The 15,884-nt window shown below is 46.1% G+C and overlaps 1 protein-coding gene across 1 annotated transcript in view; it reads left to right on the top strand.

Moving 5' to 3' along the window:
• Positions 1-15,884, top strand: part of ADAM12 (ADAM metallopeptidase domain 12) — a 299,802-nt gene that overhangs the window by 160,398 nt on the left and 123,520 nt on the right. Inside the window, exon 4 of the mRNA XM_040486933.1 lies at positions 7,990-8,068. Within this exon, the coding sequence (XP_040342867.1) occupies positions 7,990-8,068 (79 nt within the window). The remainder of the gene's footprint in view (positions 1-7,989; positions 8,069-15,884) is intronic.

Here is a 15,884-nt window from a genome sequence, read left to right as displayed (position 1 = left end):
GAGCGAGGGGGGAAGTTATTTAATCATTTCGAGTAGTTCAGCGAATAGAGGAGAACAAAAGAAAATTGAATGTAAATGCTTCATTGTTCTTACAGATGCGCAGTTCTAAATAGTTAGGATCCCCAAATACCGAAATTACGACCAAAAATAATTTGAATTTTGTAGCCAAGTTGAATTGAGTCCTATGGGAGACAGCGTAAGCCCCATCTTGCAGGGTGGAAAAAGTTATTTCGGGGAAAGTTGGAATGTGATTTGCTGCTACTTATCTTCAAACCTTAAGAGCCATGTGCTGACATTTCTTCCTGGCAAGACAGTGTGGACCAAGTGGTTGGGATGAGGTAGATTTTAGAGCCAAATGGAGCCAAGTTCAGTCTCCACTGGCTCAGCTGTGTGGCTCTGGACAAATCCCTTAACCTCTCTGAGTGTTTCCGTCTTCATTTCTAAGCAGATAGATGGTAACAGTCCCTACACCACAGGGTCTCCGCCAGCATCAAGGTTGAAAGTGCACTTGAAAGGCAGGTGCCCCAGGGCCTGGCAAACAATAGGAGGGAGGTGGCATGCGGGTCATGAAGACAAGTCATAAATGGTAGTGGCGATAGGGAGTGGCTGTTGCTTTCACTCCCCAGATCACGAACCCAGAGCATAAGCCGTTTACCAGGATAACTTTCCCCACAGGGAAAACAAAAAGCATAGATATTTACAAGGGCTAAGCTCTAAAAGTAGTCCAAACAAGGCTGAGCCGTAGAAAATGCCAGATCTTGGATTCTTTTTCTTATTTTTCATTTTCCTTCTCTCATTTCATACCTCAGTGCACTGTCTTTATAGAGAATTATTCAGTTGTCTGATCTCTCTGTAGACGAGTCCAGAAGAGCCAATGATACGAGGGTGAAGAGTCCCATGATTCCAGCCAGTGTAGTTTTCACTGAAAAACCACAAGGAGTTTTCAGTGTGTGAGGCATCCAGTCTGGGTACATATTGATTTTCCTCTCGATTTTTTCTCTGTATTTATTTAGCTCCGGTTGAGGAATAGACCATTTTCAATAAAGGATCTTCGTTCTAGTAACTAGGAAAATCCTGATCATGATTTTTAATTACTCTTTTTATTATGTGTTATGTTTTGTTGAAGCTCCAGATGGTTTATCCCTCATATGAACGTGTTCATAGCTGTATTTCCAACTTCTTGTAAAGAAAACCATTACCCAAATTTATATATGAATGACTTGGTAATTTGTGGAATAATAACTTGTAGCGAAGTCAATCTTCAGCAGAAAACTGGGTTGGATGCTCTGAATACCAAATGGCTTTCCTAGAGAGATCACTAGTGCGTGTGTGATTTAATTGCAGAGAGTATCCGTGGTGCCTTCTGGTGTAACTGACACATAAGAGCCGTCTTGTGATGCGTTTGCGTGAATATGTTGCACAGAATAATTAAACCCTTAAACCATATGTATACTCTTCAAAGAAATAATAGGAAAAAGTTGACATATCATCAATGAGTTTTTTATGTTCTAAATAATTGATGCCAAACTCTTAGCTTTCTTTTCCCTGTTTCCCTCCTTTAAGCAGTTCTGAAATTGAGGACAAGTTGTCAGCGTTGGTCTTGAGGACCTGACAGCATTGAGAATTCTTGAAATGACAAGGGAGTGAATGTGACTGTCCCCTCCCCAGACCCCCTCCAGGATCAGTGACCACAATTTGAAACCATGTTTTTTATTTTTAATTGATCCAGTTTGTTGGAACGCATTCTGTCCCAACTGGGTTGCTTTTCTATAATGATTCCGTGTTTGTCGTCTGTTTATTTATTAAGCGCTTCCTGTGTGCGAGGCATTCTGCTAGCTTAGGGGTGTAGCTTCTGCCCCTTAGCTCAACCCAGGGTGGGAGAAGACAAGACACCAAGAAACAAGGTAGAGCAGAAGGCAAGTCCTGTAACAGAGTCCTGGCACAGCACAGGGAAACATTAACGAAAGGAGGATGGAGAAAGGGATCCCAGAGGTGAAAATGAGTAGGTGTTTCTTTCTGCTCTCCTATGTTTGGGGGAATAAAATATTCATTTTGATGGAATCCATCTCGAACAATATAACTAAATTATATAATAGTGAACTTGGAGTGGGGTCATTTCAATATTGACTTAAAAGGGCAATTGGGGGGTGATTTTTTTATTTCAAACACAAATCATTTCAGAAATGTGAGAAATTTTATAAGGAAAAATGCTATCTACATCATAGTATTTTAAAACATTTTTTAAGGTTTATTTGAGAGAGAGAGAGAGAGAGAGAGAGAGAGCAGGGGTGGGGCAGAGAGAGAGGGAGACACAGAATCCGAAGCAGGCTCCAGGCTCCGAGCTGTCAACACAGAGCCCGATGCGGGACTCGAACCCACAGACCGCGAGATCATGACCTCAGCCGAAGTTGGACGCTCAACCGACTGAGCCACCCAGGCGCCCCTACATCATAGTGTTTTAACGTAAATCTTAAATGATCATTTCTAGTCATATACACCCAAAGACTTTGCAATTAGAAATACAGTGCTCGGCTGGAAAGGATGAGATTCTTTCTTCCTATTGCCCTATCAACCTTTCTTCCTTCTTTAGGAAAGCCTGGATCACTGTCTACTTCCCTCTTATGACCGCTTTGCTGCATCCCGAAGGTTTTGGACTGTTGTGTTTTCATTTCTGTTGGCTTCCGTGTACTTTTTTATTCCCTCTTTGATTTCTTGGTTAACCCGTTCATTCTTGAGTACAGTGGTCTTTAATCTCCAAGTGTTTGTGGTCTTTCTAAATTTTTTTCCTGTGGTTGATTTCACGTTTCATAGCGTGGTCTGAAAATGTGCACGGTGTGATATTGATCCTTTTGTACTTGTTGAGGGCTGATTTGCGACCTCGTATGTGATCAGTTCTGCAGTCAGGAAGAATGCGTATCCTGCTGCTTTAGGACGAAATGTTCTGGATAGATCTGTTAAGTCCCTCCGGTCTAGCGTGTCATTCAAAGCCATTGCTTCCTCGGTGATTTTCCGCTTGGATGACCTGCCCACTGCGGTAAGTGGGGGGTTAAAGTCTTCTTCTGTTATTGTGTTATTATCAGTGACTTTACGTTTGTGATTTTTTGGTGTGTATATTCGGGTTCTGCCAAGTTGGGGACGTAAATGTTCTTATTCCCCCGTAAAGAAAGCGTGTGCTGTCTGTTTCCATCTCTGTCTTCACCCCAAGCCACTTCCTTGACCTTAGACTCGTGGAGTCCGCTGCTTGCCGGACATCCAGGAGCATGTCTCTCAGGTACCCGGCACTCAACATGGCCAAGGTGGAACTCACCGTCTCCATTCCCTCCTGGATGAACCACCCATCTCGGGTGCCAACTGAGGTTCCTAATTCTGTCCCCCCCATCTGTATTTCCCATCCCAAAGGCTTATATCTTGGTCTGGCCGTTTGTCTGGACGCTCACACCGGCTTCCTCTAACTAGCCCTCCTGCCGCACTTGTTTCTTGCCCCCGAAGTCTTATCTACGTGGCCGTCAGAGCGGCCTTTGGCCCCAAAGCTTGTGTCTGCTCGGGTCACTGCCACATCTAATGGCTCCCATTACACGGAGTAAAGTCAGCAATGCTTGCAACTTGGTGGATTAGTCCCCGGCACGCCTCTCTGAGCCACGGTGCATCGCCCTGCTTCAAACTTTGCACCCACCACCTGGAACTCAGCATGGTTTCACATTTCCGGTGCCCAGCCCCCTCTAGCATGCTCTTCCTGTACACTCCATGCCTTTGAGAATGGAGGCACCCCTATCTGGAATGGTCTCTTCCTCATTCCTCTCCATCTCCTGCCTCACCACCCCTTCACACGTGACTTCTTCTTGCCCATCTTTCATAATCCATTTGGGTACCACCTCCCTCAGGCTGCCTTCTGGATTAGAAGCCTCTCCTTGAACTCCCGCAGTGTTCGGGCATCTCCGTATCGTGGAGCTCTCATCACTCTTCGCGTCTGTCTTTCACCAGATGATGAGCCTGGGGGGTGTCTTATTCCCAGTGTCCAGCACAATAAATATTAAATGAGAGAATACTGAGGTGTCACTTACAATAGCCAAACATATGGAAAAGAGCAAAATCGACTCCCGGCGTTTCATTTTCTGGTGTAAGGAGGAACAGAATTCCTTGTTAGATCAGCTAATCTAATAAGCAGAGAAAGAATGTTCTCATGAAATTATGCATTCACCTTCTGTTTTCATTTGCTGACATAGAGCATCCATCTAATTGGATTTTTCTCCTTGGGGAAATCTAAAGGAAATGGGTCCCTTGCTGTTCCATTTCCAATATGGCCGTTGTCCACCTCCGCTCTTTTCTCATGGGACCTTTGACTGCTAGCCCCTTTTAAATTAGACGCACGTCTGGGGCACCTGGGTGGCTCAGTCGGTTGAGCGTCCGACTTCGGCTCAGGTCATGATCTCGCGGTCTGTGAGTTCGAGCCCCGCGTTGGGCTCTGTGCTGACAGCTTGGAGCCTGGAGCCTGCTTTGGATTCTGTCTCCCTCTCTCTCTGCCCCTTCCCCCCTCCTGCTCTGTCTCTCTCTCTCTCTCTGTCTCTCTCTCTGTCAAAAATAAATATACATAAAAAAAATAAAAATAAATCAGACACACGTCTGAGAAAGTCTCAAGTGAGCACATCCTCAGTTTCAGCCGTGGCTTCTCAACAAGTCGTGGTCCCTGGGAAAGACATGGGGCACGGGTTACCCAAGCTGAGAGGGGACAGTCCTAGACAAAAAGAATACGCCTACAGCATTTGCCCGAAATTCAGTCCTTCATCCATCCATCCATCCATCCATCCATCCACTCGTCCATCTGTTATTCCTCTTGTCCACAAGTTTACTGACTGTCCTCTACCAAAAGTTCATTGTCCAATTCCTGGCTTTCCTGGTGGATTTCCCATGTCCCCCATACATGAAGCAAGTCTCCTCCTTGGACATCCATCTAAACTAGCTTTCAGTTAGAAAGCCTTAAAGTATTATCTCTTTGTGGTATAAATTATATCTCTACGCTTTGTGTTACAAATTATTTTTCTACAAACTCCTATGTGTGTTACTCTTCTTAGTATTAGGTTCATTCAAAATAAGGATCCCTGGGGCGCCTGGGTGCCTCAGTCGGTTGAGCGTCTCAGGTCATGATCTCGCAGTTCATGAGTTTGAGCCCTGCGTCCGGCTCTGCGCTGACAGCTCAGAGCCTGGAGTCCGCTTCGGATCCTGCGTGCCTCTCCCTCTCTCTGCCCCTCCCCCCACTTGCTTTTTCTCATGAATAAATAAACATTAAAACACATAAGGATCCAGCACCGTTAAGCACAGAACTACTAAAGTGTCAACAAAATATAAGCAAAATAATAAAATTATGAACGAACAGTAAATAATATAAGTAATAACAATATAACTTGAATTGTGTTAAATCTTCTTCTCCTCTGTGATCTCGAAGCTGACCGAGCCCTCTCTCCCCAGGAGCACTGAGGCTGTTCCAGGCCCTTCCTCGTGTAGCCAGGGCTCCCACTCCTCCTCCCCATTCCCCTGCTCTGTGCGTCCTTCTGCCTGCTCCCCCCACCGCCTTGTCTCACCCCCTCTCTGCCCCTTTTTCCATCAGCCCCTCCACTTCCTCAAGCCCCTGCCTCATGATTTCACCTCCCATCCCCCTGCTTCCCTTTAGAACCACCGTCTGGAAAGACGCACTGACCATTTCTGTCCCCATCCCCTCAGCCTCCCCTGCAGCTGCCCCCGTCAAGGCCGCCAGCCTCCCACACCTCCCTGCCTTGCCCGTGCCCATCCTGGCAGGGCGAACCTGGGTGAACCTGCCCAGAGGATCCTGGGAAAGCTCACAGGAGGGACACGTAGAGGATGGGGATTCGAGACCAAAAGCAACACGGAGGCTGGCCCCCTCCAGCATGATCTGCGTGTTCCTGAGCAGAGGGAGGGGTGGGGCGGGGCGGGGCGGGAGGATCCTGGTACCTTAATCAGTGAGTGTGAGAGATCATCTGCCTTACGTTTTGGCACCATCTTCTTCCACCCTCGCTGGTGAGGAGAGCACAAGTCGGACCTCCGTGAGGGTCTAACTGATTTAAGCCAGGCGTTTCCGAAATATATTGAAGTCCATGTAAAACGGGGAAATTGCTTTCAGTTCTGGACTTGGCTGGGAGAGGAGCTAAAGAAATCGATTATGAGGAAAGTGTTCCTCGCCTGTTACATCAATAACCTCCCACTTCCGTTTCAACTCTACCCATTTGTCAGCACCCCGGATGCAAATCCTAACTCAAGCCAACTGAAGCAAAGGAGAGGGGGCTATTGAGGAAGGGGAGAGGCACAGTGGGTCCCCAGCACATGTGGAAAGTCTCCCCCATTGTCCCCTTTGTCAGGGCTGAGTGGTGGCTGTGTCTGGGCAGCGTCCTCTAAAGCAAGGCACCAGGCTGAGGGAACCCCTGTGAGCATGTTCTTGGAGCTTTGAGAACAGAGAGGCAAGACTTCTTCCCTGGAAGCCCCAGCTCACGGCGTGCCATAGGGGAGAGTTGTGGTTGGCCAGCTGGGGTCCCTGTTTCATCTCTGGACTGGAGACGGGGCCGCCCCCCAGCCGATGGTGTGAGGCTCATTCTCTGGAGGCTGGGGAGGGGGAGACAGCCACTGCCAGTCATTGCCACCCCCCGCAAAGTCCAGTATTTACAGCAACTCTGGGACACCTGGGTGGTTCAGTCGGTTAAGCGTCTGACTCTTTTTTATTTGAGAGAGACAGAGTGTGTATGTGAGTTGGGGGTGGGGGGGGGGAACAGGGGCAGAGGGAGAGGGGGAGAGAGAGAGAGAGGGAGGGAGGGAGGGAGAGAATCTCAAGCAGGCTCCATGCTCAGTTCAGGGGCCCAACACGGGGCTCGATCCCACATCCCCGGGATCATGACCTGAGCCGAAATCAAATATCGGACACTCGGCCAACTCAGCCACCCAGGTGCCCCGAGCATCTGACTCTTGATCTGGCTGAGGTCGTGATCTCACAGTTGTGAGAATGAGGCCCCCCTCGGGCTCCTCGCTGGGCGTGAAGCCCTGCTGGCGATTCTCACTCTCTCTCTCTCTCTCTCTCCCTCTGCCCCTCCCCCATGCCCCTGCCCACTCGCCTTCTCTCCCTCAAAATAAATAACTAAATGTCATTAAACGGAGTTCAAAAAATAATAATAAAATAAAATAAAGTCAACGACACGTTGCCCAGGCAGATACAACGCAGGCTCCGTGTGGGACTCTCTCCCCTCTGACACCAGCTTGGCTCCCCAGATTTCACAGCTCAGATCTCCTGGCCTCGCCATCGTCTGCCCAGAATTCCCTTCTGCTCCCGCCTCGCTCTGTCCGGCCGGCTGTTGTTCTATCTGCAGGCTTCCTGTGTGAAGTTCTCCTTCCACGGCATTCCATTCATCCACCTTCCTCCTCTCCCGCGCCACTGCTTTGAACAGTTTGCTGTCGTCCCAGACGCTTCTTTGACATGTTAATATTGATAGCTGGTTCTCTCACCGGAGGGTGTCCCCGCAGGGGTGATAGCCTGGATCCAGAATTATCGTCCCAACAGGTGGCTTCGCCCCTGCTTCTAGATGGCGGGGTCCTTTGTGACTGCCAGGCAGATAACTCTCCCAGCTTGCAAACCGGCATATGCCGTCCGTGGAAGAGCGGGTGCCTGTGTGTGTGTGTCCCCACGCGCACGTGCACGTGGGGGCCTGGGTCCCTGGGCGCACACGCCTGGAGTGTGCTAGAAGAAGGAGGTGAGGGGGGATGGGTGAGGGCTCCACGTGTACCGTGGGAGCTGTTGTTCAAGGCCCACGTGTCTGAGTCCTGCCTGTCTGGGTCTCCTCCTGACTGCTTCCCGAATAGGTGGAAGGTCCTTTGGGAGCCTCACGGGGTCACCTGTCACATAAGGGCGGGTCAGCTGCTGGCTGCCTTGTTCGCAACATGTCCGTACGCTTCTCCACTCATCCTTTTATCTCGTTTGTCTTTCTTTTTCCACAGAGGCCTCATCTCTAACAGCTTCACAGAAACCCATTATCTGCTGGATGGCACCGATGTCTCCCTCACTCGAAATTACACGGTAAGTCCGGCGGCAAGGCCACCACAACACCATGCACGCCGTCACGTCTGTGCTTAAACTTTGTAGCCGTTTTATCCTAAGTGAAGCCACATGCCCAGAGGCTTCACTTAGGGACCACAGGGCACCTATGCATCACGTAGGCCTTAGGCATTCCGCTATAACTCCAGGAGAACTTGGCCTTGGCCAGCTTTGTGCCAGGATCGTCCTTGGAGATGTGGCCAACCTCGAAACCACCTTCCAACCACTAGGGGATGCTCGGTTGGGCAAATCCTTTCTAGAAAACCTAGCCACGTTTCAAGATGGCTTGGAAAGCAATTGTCCCTGGGCTGAATTTAGCTGTGTTATACTTTAAGTCCCTTAAAAACAATTCGAAGTAAAACTGACTCTGCTTAACCTATAAACGTATCCTGCCTATTATAAACGTAACCTACCTATTATAGGCGTGTCCACCAGAAATAAATGTATAAGCCATTTATCTATATGAATGATAAATCCACCATAAACACTTATGATCCTATATTATGGTGGTTACCATCATATGACATTTATCACTTTTAGCTTTCCCGGTATTTGAAGTTTTATGTGTATCTTGGAAAAGATGCTAATTTTATTTGTTCCTTTAACAAGTGTTTGCTGTGTTTTCTGTGTGCTCAGCCCGCGTGAACATGGGCATTTAAAAAGAGTTGCTGCCCTCTGAGGACTAGGAAAGCTAGTTTGGTTTTTTTTTTTCCAAAAAGCTGTGGATATTTGTTTTAACAAGAATTAGCTTGGAGGAAGGCTTTACATTTGCAGTTGAAGTGTCGTCAAGCAGCCGTCGTCGACCTGCCAGGTTTCTCCCTTTCTCTATCACTTGTGTGCATGTGGCACTTACAAACTGATGCCTTCAGACCCCCAGCAATTTGGTAGAATGACCCGACACTGACCTTCCAGCCTACAGAAAGCACATAGGAGTCCTGGATATAATATAACCATGTATGAACTTGTGTTACTACCTCGTCAAGTTTAGAGGAGAGTCCAAGAAATCCCCAAGAGGCAAAGACAAAGAAGGGGTATAGGCTCAGAGCAGTAAACTGGTGAGTGGGGGTCATGGGACCTCAAAGGGCTACTCAGGTCCCGAGAGAGGGACTGGTGCTTGGGACCGGGGACAAGAGAAGTGGGTGTCTACAACTGAGAGGTTTTGCAAAAGCTGGGCCCCCAGGAAGCGGCTTCCTCTGTGGGAAAGAACAAGAATGTCTAGTCTGGAGAAGGGACAACAGAGAGAACTGTGTCAGGGTATCCTGGACTGAAGAAATAGTTCACAAGAAAAAGAGAATTGAGAGCCCAGCTAGCCTTATAAGCGTATGTTTGCAGTGGAGTCGACTGGTGTTTATATGTCTGACGCCTACATAGAAATGCAATTCCCGGTCAATACATTAACATCCAAACTGGTCCCAAATCAGTAATCCTGGATCCCCTGGGCCCAAGCTGCAGCCAAGCCAAAATAGTAGAAATAGAGATATGTCTACAGCCGCGATCACATGAGATGCCCATGCCAAAAACAAAGAATAATAAAAATATTAGCAATGAGCCCCAAATCAAAATTGCAAAACACACAGTGAGAAAAGCCACGGTGAGTGAGCATCAGTGGACAAAGGGAACAAGAGAATCAGCACCTCAGGGAATGCAAGACAATACAAAAATCAGGGGAATTTGTAAATATTTTAAAGAGAACAGAATAGGCCTGATAGAAATTCCAGAGTGAAAATACAGAAAGAAAGAAAGAAAATTGGAAAGAAGTAATGTTTAAACGGTGTGATGAGAATGTTCTGGAACTGGAGAAAGATATGCACCCCAAGTAGGAAGAACAAAAAGCAGACTCACTCCAGGATGGCTTGTAGTACAACGGCAGACCCCTAAAGATGAAATCGTAACACCACCTGAGAGAAAAGAGACACTTGTGCAAAATGACAATTGCACCGACAAGAGACTTCTCGTTAGCAACTACAAAATTAGAATTCAGAGAGCCGCGGGAAAATTACAAAAATCATAGGAAAATACATTTGCACACAAAGAAAGAGAATGTGCTGCTCTCAGATTCTCACCAGGAGTATCTACCAAGGAAAAACTAACAAAGAATATTGCAGTAAGAAAGAAATAGAACACAAGAGCCAAGGATAGGCCGTTAGAGGCAATAGGAAACAGAGCCACTGCATGTGAGCAAATCTAAGTAAGCTATTTAAGATAATAATTACAACAATAATGACTAAATTTGGATGTTTTAAGACAAGATGAGCAAACATTTAAAACAGTTTAAGAATTTGTATTGTACTGGCGAATAATAGAGACACTGATTAACTTGAGATTTTGATAAATATGTATCTTGCTAATGTAAGTATAACCGCTAAAAGAATAGGAAAGCAGAATGTATAATTCCAAACAATAGATGGTCACAAAAATAGTATATCAGCTCAGTGGAGGGCAGGAAAGAAGGAAAAGGATTTGAAAAGCAGAGTAAATATAAAACACAAAATAATTAGCTAAAAATGAGTCAACATATTACTCTAATTATATGTAAATAGACTGAATCTGTTTGTTAAAGTAAAAACAGATTATCTGCTTAGAACTTAAAATGAAATCCAGCTACATAATTTTTACAAGATTCACACTCAAAATACAACATGGTTCTGAAAGGAATGGAAAATATATAGTAGACAGATATTAACCCAAAGAAAGCTACTGTCGTAGTATTAACATCAGGCAACCTAGATCATAAGGCCAAAAAAAGACATTATTATGGATAAAGGGACTGATTGCTTAACGATAAAAGGAACAATTCGAAAGGATGGAAAAATACTTGTGAAACTACATATACCAATGAAATAGCCTCAAAACATGTGAAGCAATAATCAAAACAGTTACAATAAACTGACAAATTCACCACCAGAGAGGGAGATTGAAATATACCTCTCTCAGAAATGAAGATTTTAATAGATGAGCAGAAACTAATGAGAAGGAAGGCCAAAAGGATGGAGAGAATCATTTAAGCCAAAAGGTGGTTCTTTGAAAATATTAATAAAACGAACAAAACCTAAATCTAATCAAGAAGACAGAAGAATTCGCAGGCGACGGTATTAACACAAGGATCGATGTCGCTATTGCCGTACAGAGATTCTGAGAATCACAAGAATGTTATCGACAATACTAACCATTTCTTAAAAATGTAAATTCTGGGGGTGCCTGGGCGGCTCAGTCAGTTGAGCATCTGACTGTTGATTTCAGCTGAGGTCTTGATCCCAGGGTTGTGGGATCAAGCCCCACGTTGGGCTCCGCGCTGAACACAGGGACTGCTCGGGATTTTCTCCCCGTCTCCCTTTTTCTCTCTCCCCTGCCCGCTGGCCCTCTAAACGAGAAAAATGATTTTTAAATCTTCCCACCCCCCAAAATAATATATCAAGCCCAAATATTTTCTCAGGTAACTTTTACCAAACCTATAAAGAACAAATAGTTACTAAGAATTAAAAAAAAAAAAAATTTAAGGGAAAAGAGGGTAACTATGAAAATCAGAAAAAGAACATCCACAACGTGAATATTATAGACTAGCTTCAATTATGAACATAGTGGCAAAAATCCTAAGTAAATAAAATATTTACAAATCATGTCCAGCACATATTTTTGAAAATACTTAATGACCAAATGGTACTTATCCGAGAAATGCAAAGATAGCTCAATATCAGTATATCTAATAATACAGTTTTATGTATTATTATCTTTAGATGAAAAATATTATTATGTTTGATATTATTTCTTCAAATATAGTCCATGGTATTTATTATGTAGATTATAAGAGCTCTCGTGGGTGGGGAATGTTTCTTGTATCTCCTTTCTAACCCCGTAGAGCTTCACACATCATCTTACGTAGACTAGACTTTCCGAAAACGATTCATTCATTCATGTATTCATTCACTCAGCAAACATTTATTAACCACCTTCTGTGTGCAGAAACTGTTAGGGTATGAGGATATAGGTTGAATAAAACATATTCTTCGGCATATGAATTCTACTCAAAAGGTAGGGTGTTTACAAGATGTGAAAATACTTATGCTTTAATATAATTGCTACCATAGGAGGTATGTACAAAATACCACTGGAGCCTCGGCAAGGCCATGGTTAGTTTTAACTCGTTGGAGACCATTTCACTAAAGAAATGATATCTAACTCTAAGAACGAGTATAGAAGAGAAAGGTTGGATGAAGCCCTTTGGTACTAGAGAGGTTTGACTCTCTCTTACTGAAAATTGGAAGCTATGGGAAGTTTTCATACAGGGGAATGGCATTGTTCGGTTCTGTGCTTTAGAAAGGCTCTCTGATGGCAGAATGGAAGAAAGATTGGCAGAATTACTGGCAGACCGAAGGCAAGAAAGTCTGTTAGGGGCCCAAGGCGGTTGATGAAGGTTTCGCCGACAGATGGATGGAGCTGGTTCGAGGCAAGAAAGCTTGAAGAGGCAAGATCCGGTGACAGTGAACAAGGGAGGTGCCACCAGGGCTTGGTTCCTTCTGCTTGGGCTCTCCACTGGACCATGTATTTTCTCTGGCACCATTAAGGAGCACTTGTTGGCTTGGGAAGGCATAGGGGACAATGAGGATGGGTTTGTCCCTGTTGAGTTGGTCGTGGGACAGCCAAGTAAAGGTGTTCATGAATCTGGAGTCCAGGAGAAAGCTGGAGGTCAAAAATGAAGAAGACCTGAGGATTGACCTCAGATATAAGTAATAATCAGTGCCGTAACTTCACACTTGACTTTCTCTTTTTTTCTCTCTCTTTTTTCTCCTAGGATGCTCTCATTTAAAATATGCTTTTGTAGTTATCTCTGAGGCAATCCCCACAGTGTAGCTGCTGTTCCAGATAGAAGCAGGAAGAAGAGAGCTTAGAAATACCGTGGCAATAGGCTTGAGTTCTCCACACATCCGTCATGTATGAGGGCGAGCGGTACTCAGCTAACATGGACACACCCAGAGCGTGTGAGATGTGCTTCCAACATTATTTCACCAGTTTGGTGGTTTTAGTTTCAGTCTCTTCCTAATTTTCCTATTCTTAGGCAGTTTTTTGCCCTTTCTTCTCATCTGAGAAGGCAAATATGCTATGAGAGAAGGAGAGATACAGGACTAGGCAAACAAGGGCCTGACAGGGGCGCCTGGGTGGCTCCGTCGGTTAAGCGTCCGACCTCGGCTCAGGTCATGATCTTGCGCTTTGTGAGCTCGAGCCCCGCGTCGGGCTCTGTGCTGACAGCTCAGAGCCTGGAGCCTGCTTTGGGTTCTGTGTCTCCTTCTCTCTCTGTCCCTCCCCCACTTGTGATCTGTTTCTGTCTGTCTCTTAAAAATAAATAAACATTAAGAAACAACAACAAGAACAAGGGCCTGACAGCTGCCGGGTTGGTTAGGGACTCGGAGGGTGGGAGCAGAAGGCTTGGAATGTAGGCATTTTAGAGACTAGCTGGATGGTGGTGTATCAGAATGCTAACAGTGGTCGTCTCTCTAGGGGGAAAGTGCATTTTCCTGTTTTCTGTGATTGTTGTGTGTATATGGGGGAGGGATTGTATTTTTCTTTCTTCTCGTTTGTCTACAAGGTCACTGTATAGATGGGCAGATGTCTGCCCCATCCCTCTACCCACCCCTCACTCCTCTGCATGCAAGTGCCCTTTTTTATTATTATTTTGAGAAAGAGAAAGGGTGGGAGGGAGAGGGTCTTAGGGAGAGGAGCAGAGAGAGAATCCCAAGCAGGCTCTGCATTACCAGCACAGAGCCTCACACGGGGCTCGGACCCACAAATCATGAGATCATGACCTGAGCTGAAATCGAGAGTCAGACGCTTAACTGACTGAGCCCCCCTGGAAGTCTCTTTTTAAGGAAAGGGCAGTAGGAGCAAGCAGGCCTGAGAACCCTGGTCTCTGCTCACTGGGGAGCAGCGGAGCCCGTGCTTGGAAGGGCCATGAGACTAGTCTTGCTGTCTTCCCTTAGTCCCTCATGTGGCTGAGGCTTGCCCACTCCTCCATGGAGTGTTCTCAGCAACAGTATTGTGCAACCCAGACCCTCCTCAGGATGGGCCCCGAGGCTTGGCTAGCAAGGACAGAGCGGTAGGGATGAAGGTTGGAAATCGCACAATGCCTCAGTTCTACCGAGACCTAAGCAGTATCCTCTGACAGAATATACCAGAAGCCCCTTTTGTTGAAGGTAAAGAAGCCGGAAGTATATTTTGATCTTCATCTGATTCTTTGGATCTCACAACCGGAGGTTAATTGGCAAACCCCCACCCCCACCCCAGACTTCCAGAAACAACAAGCAAGTATTGCTTTTACAGTTAGACAAAGAAGGACTTGGGGCTTCTGGGTGGCTCAGTCGGTTGGGTGTCCGACTCCGGCTCAGGTCATGATCTTGTGGTTTGTGAGTTCGAGCCCCTCTTCGGGCTCTGTGCTGACAGCTCGGAGCCCGGAGCCTGCTTCGGATTCTGTGTCTCCCTCTCTCTCTGCCCCAACCCCCGCTTGTACTCTGCCTCTCAAAAATGAATAAATGTTAAAAACAATTTTTTTTGAAAAGAAAAAGAGGGGCCTGTCTTATAATCGAGCATCTCCTATCTCCCATTCCTTTGATCCCATCCTGAGCCTCCAGCCACATCACTGTAGAGATAAGGAGTGAACAGCCTTAGCCACTAAAGAGAACCCACAGCCCCAGACAGCTAGTCATTCCAGCAGAAACCCCTTTAGGAGAGTCCATGACCTTGTCTTGTCTTTCATGGTGAGGAGACAGACACAGCTTTGGGGTTTTTTTGTTGTTTTTTTTAATCAGGCTGCAAAACAAAAAAAAGAAATGTGCAGACTCATCTTCTTATCCCCTAAAGTCAGCACACAATGAATTTTCCTAAATTTAAGATTATACATAAAATAAGAACCACTCTTGGCCATGGTACCGTCTTTTTTTTTTTTTTTTTTTAGATTTCATCTCTCAACCATCAGTGTAAGCTGGTTGACAGGCAGAGTAGTGGCTGAGTTTAATTTTGGAATTAATCGCTTGTCTTTTATCTCTCTATTGCCCTGACAGGATGAAATATTTGTGGCTTTATCCTTTGTTGACCACATCTGAGGGAAGATTATGTTTTATATTGTTACTTTTCATAAGGGCTGTGAGGGACCGTGCACACGACATTTGTGCCCTTGCGTCCCAGAAGACTCTGGGAAAGGCCAGAATAGCCCTCCAGAAGCCTCCTGAATGTTCCGTAGAAATGCACCCAGCTGCTGCACGTGTGCTAACCGAGCACCCCCACTGGGCCAGGCACTATGACCACCACCGAGGGTACAGCAAGGGTTCAGAATAGACAAGGGGACCCACGTGGGGCTGGAGGGAGGAGACTGATATTTTTCTAAGCATATCAAACCTAATCGACATCTTCCCTAAGTGTGCTGAAGGGAAGGCTGAGGGTCTCCATCTGGTCTTAAGCGATCATGGAAGTCTTCATGGAGGAAGGAGCGTGTGAACTGAGATCTAAAGGTTGAGGAGGGACGAACCATGGGGGGACCGGAGAGGGAAGGATATTCCAGCGTGATGCCGAGCTTTACTTACAGGCGGGGAAGTGTTTAGAAAGCGACAGGGGCCAGACTGTGGAGGCCTTGGAGGCCACGGTGATATATTTGTTTGTCATGGAGGAACATTGGGAAGCCATCAGAGATCTCAACCCTGGGAGTGTCATGACCAGTGCAGGCTTTGAGAGACCCACCGGCCGCAACATGAAGAGGTCCTCAGAGAAAGCAGGAGCAGGGAGCCAGGAAGATCAGGCAGCTGTTCTTGCGGAA

Source organism: Herpailurus yagouaroundi, unplaced genomic scaffold, assembly GCF_014898765.1.
Source record: "Herpailurus yagouaroundi ecotype Mexico unplaced genomic scaffold, PumYag 163, whole genome shotgun sequence".
In the NCBI taxonomy this organism is placed as follows: Eukaryota; Metazoa; Chordata; class Mammalia; order Carnivora; family Felidae; genus Herpailurus; species Herpailurus yagouaroundi.
This window is presented reverse-complemented; position numbering and strand designations above follow the sequence as displayed.